Raw genomic sequence first — 9,736 nt, forward strand, 5'->3', positions numbered from 1 at the left:
TGCGACTTCCTCATATTCCTCATCACGAAAATTTGCACAATCATGCAAATGAGACAATAGAGCAACAAGAGCAGACATCACAGTTCAGGGTCAGCTAACCTCACCTACTGCTGATCTACCTACCACCTGCTAAATGATAGTTTCGGTGAAACCTTGGAGATGTTTTTGAGATGTTTTCTTTCTAGAGGCAAAGTGTTGGTGACTCCACCGACAGATTTTATTTGGGACCATTTCTCACAGTAAAAATTGTTAGACCATGTTGCATTTCTTTGATTGATCATTCCTTTGATGTATTTGAGGTTTTTCCCCTACAGCATCAGTGCATGCATTTGTGTGTGTGTGTGTGTGTGTGTGTGTGTGTGTGTGTGTGTGTCTGTGTGTGTGTGTGTGTGTCTGTGTGTCTGTGTGTCTGTGTGTGTGGGTGTTTATCTGGTGTGAGAAACCACCATGCACAGGAAATAAAAATAACACACAAACAGGACATTGTATGCTCTCTCTCTCTCTCTCTCTCTCTCTCTCTGTCATCTCTCTCTCTCTCTGTCATCTCTCTCCCTCTCTGACATCTCTCTCTCTCTCTCTGACATCTCTCTCTCTCTCTCGGCCTGTGAGCACGGTAGAGAGATCAGTGAGATCAGCGTCTACCACAGTCCTTCCTTACCAACCAGGCACTAGTACCTGTCACCCGCAGACAAATACAGTGTGGACACAGATTCTGTGGGCACATCATGGGAAACTGCACCTCAAGGTAAGTAATCATCCTTAAAACGACTATGAGAGGACACTCTTACATGCCACGGAGAAATGTTTCAGCATGTGGTACTTACATTTTAAAGCTTTCCTGAAACTGCTGCGTTTATTATGTTTGAATTAGAAGAAAATGTGGGTGAGAACATTTTAAAAAAGAATAAAAGAAACATGAGACAGCTGGAAACGCTTTACACTTAGCAACAAGAAACAATATTGCATTCTGGCCCTGTTGCAAGATTCTCCTTCTGCATTCGCTACAGCGAGGAAATAGTGGTTGCTGGCTAAGAATAGACTGTTTCTGTCATTAACAGGTCAAACACTAAGCATTCACATGAGCAGCTTTTCTTTTCAAAACAGTATGCATTTGTTATAACATGGTGTTGAGAGCATGCAAAGTTCCAACTCCCATGTCACAGACATAGACAGTTGGACATGGACAGATGTGGGTTTTAGGCATATGTAAAGTGTTTCCTGTTGCACCACTCGCTGTCATCTGTTAAGCTGTCAAGGAAACACTGCTGTGGGGTAAAACTTACACCTCTCTAAAGCTGTTGTAGATATTATCTACTGATGTGTTCTGGTATTTTAAGATACAGACAACACCAGAATTCGCTAAGTGGAAGTTAAATTAGCACATTCAATCTTTGTAATTGCTTTGTACGAGGGGTGGTTGACAAGTTCATGGCCTAAGGTAGAAGGAGATGACTTACACAGTTCTAATCTTTAAGTGATTATCAAGTTTGAAGTTAAAGGGGCTCTATGTGATATTTTCTAGCAATTTACATTTATTAATCACTTTTGTATCGGCCTTCTGTCAGTGGATTGTAACCTGACGTGAAGTGTAGACCTTCTCCATCTCTCTCGTTGCCTATACAAGCCCATAGACTTAAAGCTGCTGTAAATTATATGTGTTAAATAGCTCTATATTCCGAACAGATATGAAGTTAGCTAAAACAACGACAACACTTACAGCAGCTTTAAGTTGTTTAATGCTGCTGGACTGTGGATTTTTCTCCAGTGCCTCTCTCTGCTCAGCTCATAGAGAGCAATAGTGGCTTACCTCCGTTCAAGTCCGCCAACATAATGACACGACCGGGCCCTTAAATAGCTTTGTTTGGTCTTTATGTTTCCGGTTCATGAGAATTGCAGACAGTTGTTCCAGTCCACAGTGGCGATGAGTGCCATCTAAGAATGCAGATTTGAACTCATCCAACATCCGTCCTGTTCTCCCAACCCAATCACGATCTCGTGACAACGCTGTGCTTGCTCTGGTTGGGTTTAGGCACAAAAACCACATGGTTAAGGTTAGGAAAATAGTTTGTTTTAGTTGCCACAAACATGGCTCATCCCCTTCCCTCGCCTCCTGACATGAAAGTTAGGTCATAAATGCTAAATATAAATGTGATATGGCACCTTTTGGTTAACATGTCAATGTGGTACACAGCCTATGACATGCACAAATGTGAGTATATCCGTGATATGCAGAAACGTTAAGTTCCAACATTTTATCCTGGGGACTGGGCTGAATTTCCTGATTTGACACCCCCAGACTTTTACCACTTCCCTAGTATGAAGAAGGAGCTCGGTGATTGTGATTTTGATGATGTTGTCACTACTGTGGAGCACTTTGTAGAGGTCCAGGACGTCTGCAAAGAAGAAATTATGTAGGAGGGGACTATGTTGAAACATAAATGTGCTAGGTTTTCTGGAACTAACTCCTTCTACCATAGGCCATGAACTTGTCCGTCACCTTTTTGTAGATCTGAATGTTTGTGTCATTATTTTGGTCTCATCATTTGTATTTGTTCTACTTCAGGATAAAGAAGAGAAGTAAAGGTAAAACCACATTTTTAGTAAAACAAATAGTTTTAATAGTGGTCACTAAGAAAAATTTATCAAAATGTATACAGTTTAGCAATGATTAACATTATATGTATATATACACTGTCTCTTTTAGGGAATTCTGCTCCAGATGATAACAGCGGCACAGATAGTAAGGTAAACCTGCACACATCAATGCTGAGTCTATTTTTGTTGAGCATAAATCTTATCAGTTCAAGCTTTTCATGGGACATGGGTGTGTTTCTGTGCTTTTATGACAGCTCAGTCAGAGGTGCTGCCTCGTCTGATTTGCATACTGGGTGAACATTAGCGTGAGGCTTGTGGTCAAAGAAACTGTGTGGCTGATAATTTCACTTATCACATCAAAAACGTGCTTGTTGCAGCTGCACTGCATGAAAAAGTTGAATAAATTATTTGTAACATGTGTTCAGGATTGAGGAATTACCATCTCACTCTGTGAATTGTCTCATGACAGCCTAAGGAGGATGTAACATATGCCTCGATCGACCACACCTCTGTCAAGAGATCAGGAAGACCCACAGCTACCACGGATGATGATTGTGACTATGCTACGGTCAATATCCCAGCAGCACTTCAACCAGAGTCTGAGGGCTCATCTAAAGAAGAAATTGACGATGATTATGTACTGATGGGGTAAACAGAACCAACAGGACAATTTCACTCAGGCTGACGATGCCGATCTAGAAGTTAATTTTGTGTCAAATGTTTTGTCTTGGCATCTAAGAACTTGTTCCTAGTCGAACTGCTAATCAAGTCTTCATCGTCAATGAAAAAACTGTCAAAATGAAAAAAAAAACCATCCACAGTCTACAGCAGCTGGTCGTGGAGACGCCAAGCCCTGTGAAATTTCTCTACGAATTTGAGGTAACACAAGCGTGGTGTTCCTTCATCAAGAAGACAAACTTGCATCACATCTGACCTCCTTACAGAGGAAACACAACGTCAAGACAAGAATCTGCAGCTCTTTAGTCTGATAAGTCTGGATTCCTGAAACATCATGAGATTAGCACGTTATCTGGAATCAATACGTTTCTGAAACTGAATTAAAAAATTTCACCATCTTTAAGTCAACGTCTTCAAGAATAGCAACGTTTCCCAAAGCTTCTGACCTGTACCGTACAAGTTAACACCACGTGCTGAATGACAGAATTTTAAAATCACTGTGTGTTTGCAATTTACGCGATCACTGCATCATTCAAAAAAATTCTGATTGCGCATATTTTTGTTTGCAGATAAGGCAGTGAACAACATGGATGTACTTGGTTTGTGTAAATACTAAAACTTGATTTGAGCACAATATTTGCGCTGTGACCCAAATTCATACTGAAAGTCCGAGAAGGTTTTTAGCCACAAAAAAGTATATTCAAAGCACAGTATGCTGACGATACAGTTGTCTTTTGAGTGTACTGTTGAAGGATAAAATTCTCCCACAACAGAAAGGTGCAAAGCAGTGGTGGACTCAGGATGTTTGAGGGGCAGGTGCAAAAAAGTAAAAAGGGCACCAGTTGTATGTGGTGGACAGAAAGTCTTGATTACAGGGCACTTCACCACATTTTGTCCACTGGAAGGGCACCCAAGACAGCACTTTATCATGTTTTATCTATGATAGGGGCATCCAAGAAAGCACTTTCGCAGCGTTTTTTCAAACATGGGGCACCAGGGGGAAATAAATTGTGTGTGGTGGTGAAACAGTTCCAAATATGGATTAAGTCATGAGAAAAACACATTTTGCTTTCTCTTTGTCAAGTTTAATTGGCTAAATAGCTTTCCGTTTTGTTTACAATTGTGTCATTTTCAGTTTTCATACATACTGTACATACATACTGTATAATGAGTATGTATAATTATGACTCATTTGGACACATCTTTGGTGTTTTTGCCATTCATGCAAGAAGTTTTTTAAAGATTTTGATGACGTACTTTATTGTTTGTAGAAAAAAAGGTCTTCAAACTTGGTGCATTCAGTGTGTCACTTTCAGTGTAACAGCTCCATTACCCTGTAAACAGAAAGGGACTTTTTAGTCAGGCTGGCTTATGTGAGAACATCTGCTGTCACTCTACGATTCTCTACTGCCGATGAAAGTTTGATCTTTATCTGAAGTCTGTTGAAACAGAGCCAACGCTTTGCTCCACCTTAAACTGAAGTTTTAGTCATTGAATTTTAGCCCAGCGTTAAGCTGTCTCAACCAGCCTTTACTAACGTTTACAAGCCAAAACTAAAACAGTAGCCATTTGTGCCATTGTCTCAATATCCAATCCATGATGGAAGAATTTCATGTTTATGTTACAGTGTCCACAACAGAAACCTTAATCTGCATTTCAGAGTTTGTGCTCATCTTGCAGTGCTCATGAGAATTGTTGCACGGCTGCACACCAACCAAATATACTAAGAATAGATACTTAAGACTTGAGAATTTACCTGTTTTTATGTTTTGTATGTGTCTGCAGAATGCTAATTTGTTGTCAATGCCTGTATCTATGCAGAATTATTTATACGTTTGACTTGATGTGTATGAAATGGAAGAGAAGTGTGATATCCTGTAGGTTTCCTTTGTTTCATTGTGGGGTTATTGATATCTTTATTGATTAAAAGTTTACACTTTACCACTTTTGTTCACTATTCTGTTGAATAGGGTATGACATAACTCATAGCATAATCCCTTTGTTTGAAGGTGGAACCGAGAGCAAATCATGTTACTGTGTTCACCAGAAACGGTCAACTGAGAAGCCAGTGGTGGAATGTAACTAAGTACATTTACTCCAGCACTGTTAAGTACCAATTTTGAGTTACTTTTACTTTACTTGAGTCTTTTCTTTTCATTATTACTATAACTAATAATTATTACTATTATATTTCATAATTTATTATATTATTTATATTATTATTATTACATGTCTTTACTAGTTATTTTATAAGTTTTGCATACAAAACCCACCAAAACCTTAAAAAATATGTTTTGTTTCAAAGTAAACTACACAACAGAATATACTAGTAGGGCTGAAATGATTGGTTTCATTGACATTCAGAAATGTACAAAAATGATCAACATAATGTGAGGACGTTATGTCAAAGATATCTGTTTTCTGTGCAGGGACATCCAGTGAAGTTCACATGCTAACCAGTGAGCATGTGACATGTCTTGCGACACAACTCTGTACCTCAAGAATAGTCCAATATAGCTCAGGCCTCCCCCTGATATGGTATTTTCACCTGGCAGATGTGTGCAAGCGGTAATTTTGGTATATACCACAAGCTCTCTTGGCTTTTTAATCTAATAAACAGACTAAATAAGCAACTATTTAATAGCTTCCAGTTAAATTTCTGTCTAATTATAATCAAATAAACTTGATTGGCTACTATAATGATAATCGTCAATGTTATTTTTCATGCAAAAACATTCATGTTTCCACTCTAATATGAAGATTTACTGATATTTAAAATTAGTTTAAACATTTTTTATGGTATTTGTCAATTTTTTTGAGGTTTAGACTGTTTGGATGAAACAAACACTGTGAAGGTGTCACTTTGGACCCTGTGTAATCGTGACTGTATTTCTTACTATATTCAGAATCTCCATAAACCAAACAATCAATCGAGTAATGGAGAAAATAATCAGCAGATTACTACATAAGGAAAATACTTATCAGTCAACCCGGTCATCAGGATTACTGCAGGTACGTTCTGCAAACCACAAAAGTTGCAACTTTACGCTAGTTCAAGTTCAATTTTTAATTTTTAAAATTTTACTTTGTGCAAATGCTGTGCGTATAGTCTAGTTAGGTTTAACCACAAAAATCACTTAGTTAGGTTTAGGGAAAGATCATGTTTTGTCCTTCCCGGTTATGCTGCTATAACTGTCACGCCACAATCTCCCCCTCCTCCTCCTGACATGAAAGTCAGCTCATATACATGTAATATGAACCTGATGTGAGACGTACTGTAGAGATGTTGATATGACACATATGAAATGAATACATTTATCATAATGACAACATTTTATGGACAGTCATTAGTTGCAAACTTACAAAGTAGTTCAAAGTAAAACACTGCTTTAACATTAATGCATGAATAAAGACGATCTAAATAGATAAAAGAATAATCATACAAGACATTTTTTGTTTAAGCACTTTTACTTTAAATACTTTGAATACTATTTTGCAGATTACATTCACAGACATTTACTTCAGTAACATTTTCAAAGCTGACTTGTAACAGTATTTTTACAGTCTGGTTACAGTATTTTCACTTAAGTAAAGAATCTGAATACTTCCTCCACCACTGTGCAAAACTAAAAGAGTTCAAATGTGCCATGTTCTGTGGACAGGAATACATTTGTGCGGTTTCCTTTTTTCAGTTCAATGAAATAATCAGTGTGAGGGTCAGGCAAATTATAGATGCAGCAGCCTACAATTTAACAGCAGAAATCAAACAAGTCTCCAGACTCTGTCTTTCAGGGACTGTGGATACCACTCACCATTATGAAGGAATTACTACAGCAAGCAAAACCAGTTTCAATGAACACCTGACTATTGTTTGAAGACAGTTGAAACATTTCAGCTGTTCAAGATTTAAGCTTGATATATTTGCATTATTCAGAGATCTTAGCATGATGCAGTGCATGATCATGATGGTGGACGATGTTCTGCTCTCCACCAGTAGATGGCAGAGCGATTCCTTGGGAGAGAGAAACATAGAGGTGACATGAACAAAATTCACCAGTGGCAGTAAAACAGACAGAGCTTTGACCTGCAGAGTTACAGAGAGATGACTCACTGGTGCAGATGTGGTTGGTGACGTGTCAGATTGCTGGCATCGCCTGGCAGAAGGTGGATACACAAACCAGCTCAGACAAGAACCTTGCAAGTGTAATGTTAGTCATTCATTTTTCAGCAAATGAAAATTCTTACCTCAACATTATTTTCTCTTGTACAAAAATAAAAATCCTGCCAAAATCACAACGATTGCCAAAACAATAACGACACGCAGCCAAGGATCATAACCTGCTGTGAGAGAGTGAAGATTAATGATGTGTTAATAATCTGCTGGACCTCCCATATATTTACAAAGTTATAACTGGAAATATAACATAAAACAACAAGTAATTTCTTTCTCTTGTGCTGTGCTCTCTAAAAAAGTCTGACCTTTTGTGGGTTTTGGTACCAAAATATGCTCCTCTCTCCAGAACGGGTGGCTGATAGCACAGCTCAGGTTTCCTGTGTCCATTCCGTCTGAGATCTCCAGACGACTCTCTGCTGTAAAAAACCCATCTAGGTCAGACGATGTTTTCACATCCAATAAGTTTCCCGCATGTCTCCAGAAGATGTTGGCAGCAGGTTTTCCTCTTTCAGCTTTGCACACTGCCACCATCTTGTTGTCCTCGTGCTCAAACCAGGCTGATATACTGGGAGGAACTGAGCCAGGGAGGACAAAACAGAGAAATTAAACTGTTTTCCTTAACCACTGTTTCACTATCTCTTATACTCAGATGAAAATCGTCAACAGGACTGTGAGATCGGTGCAATATGCCGAGGATCAGAGACATTGTATCTTGAGAGTTCAGAGCAACAGAAAATAAATGACATTATCCCCCATTTTGTAGTGGAAGCAACAGGTTCAGTAGTCGATATTTCAAGATCTTGGCAAGTAAAACATAAAACTACCTGCCGTAACGAATAAAAAGTAAGGAAAGGTAAGCAGAATTTGCGTGATTTGGGTGAAGTGGACATTTAAGAAGTGAACCTTAGTTCATGTTTTCTAAAAAATCATCTATCCTTGTGAGGAGAAAAGTCCTACCTGTGATAGCCACGTTGATCTCATAACGCACACTTCCTCCTTTATAAACAGTCTCACATTTGTAGACCCCTTCATCACCATTTGTGAAGTTTGGGATGTGCAGGTACGGCCGATCGCTGGATGTGATTCTGAGTGACTTGCCATCATTGCATGTGTCTACTCTTCGGCCTCCGTCATCTAAGGATATCTTACATTCATCTTTGTATTTCAGCTGCATTGTCCAGATAACATATAGCGTCTCATCCCATGTCTTATTGCTGCATGTCAAGTCAACATCACTCCATTCGTTGAAGGCTGAGTGTCTGACAACTGAAAAAAAGGAAAGAATAGTTGCATTATTTTAACACATAGTGGTGCTCTGATTGTACCAATTGTATATTTTAGGTTTATTCTGTTATAGAACGATACACACAGTGCACATGTCCTGATGAACACAAAACATGTAGAAGAGAGATTCAGTTTTCTGCATTGGATGTGGACAAGTGAGGAAAATAAAATAAACTATAAACAGCATGGTACACAGATACAACTTTTGTTATGAAGCATGGCACAGGATACAAACAGTATCACACAGTACCATATAGTTGCTTTATGTTTATTACTGACCATAACATATCCGCATTTATAAATATGTTAAGTAAGAACTAAAACCCTTAACTAATGATCCAAAGCAAACAAATTTTCTTCAAAATGGGCAAACATTTGCTATAGTCCCTTAATAGTTTAAAATTACAATCCAAAATTGACTAAAGATTAAGATTAAACCTTTCTTCTGCAAAAACAACTTGTTTCAAAGCATTTATTTTAACATCTTACATTCTTTTAAACTAAAAAAGTGTTGGAAATAATGGTTAATAGGAGAGATGGAAATGTACATTTATATTTTTATCCCCATGTGCCCTCACTAGTATCATTCAATATTTTACTCTTTCTGCAAAATATCCAGAGAGAAAAGGAGATAAATGAGTTTACCATCACCGCCAATAGAAGAATCGTTAAAGTTCGCAGAGGTGTTAAGATTACTTCCTGTTTGAGATGGAGATGGATGTAAAGGAAAAAGTTAGTAAAACACAGTGTCCACTTTACAAAGCAACAATCAAGGGTTTATTCATAATCTGCTGGACATCAATACACACACAATGCACATCCTATCTATAAAAAAAGCTATAATCACCACTATATATGTAGACCTCATCAATACCAAACAGTTACACTGTTATTTATGGGCTGAAAGTTAATGACTCCAACCTAGTCAAAATGTTCCCTCATGCTCTCTTGAAAGTCATTAGATAAAAGAGTGTTATGTCTTACCAGGTCCTAGTCCATAGACAC

General features: G+C 38.1%; 2 protein-coding genes across 2 annotated transcripts; one reads left to right on the plus strand and one right to left on the minus strand.

The window, feature by feature from the left end:
* The first annotated feature begins 588 nt into the window (after positions 1 to 588).
* On the plus strand, positions 589 to 5,212 carry LOC141002538 (uncharacterized). The gene is made up of 4 exons (XM_073473891.1): positions 589 to 745; positions 2,564 to 2,583; positions 2,705 to 2,745; positions 3,065 to 5,212. Exons 1-4 carry the CDS (start codon positions 726 to 728, stop codon positions 3,245 to 3,247), a joined length of 264 nt encoding a protein of 87 aa, XP_073329992.1. The 5' UTR covers positions 589 to 725; the 3' UTR covers positions 3,248 to 5,212.
* A 1,566-nt stretch (positions 5,213 to 6,778) lies between these two features.
* On the minus strand, positions 6,779 to 9,736 carry LOC141002813 (cell surface glycoprotein CD200 receptor 2-like). The gene is made up of 7 exons (XM_073474213.1): positions 9,716 to 9,736; positions 9,377 to 9,430; positions 8,405 to 8,713; positions 7,753 to 8,022; positions 7,519 to 7,611; positions 7,385 to 7,427; positions 6,779 to 7,285 (listed from the first exon to the last, which is right to left on the minus strand). The coding sequence occupies exons 3-5, from the start codon at positions 8,619 to 8,621 to the stop codon at positions 7,526 to 7,528; spliced, it is 573 nt and encodes a 190-aa protein (XP_073330314.1). The 5' UTR covers positions 8,622 to 8,713; positions 9,377 to 9,430; positions 9,716 to 9,736; the 3' UTR covers positions 6,779 to 7,285; positions 7,385 to 7,427; positions 7,519 to 7,525.

Source organism: Pagrus major, chromosome 9, assembly GCF_040436345.1.
Source record: "Pagrus major chromosome 9, Pma_NU_1.0".
Classification (NCBI taxonomy): domain Eukaryota; kingdom Metazoa; phylum Chordata; class Actinopteri; order Spariformes; family Sparidae; genus Pagrus; species Pagrus major.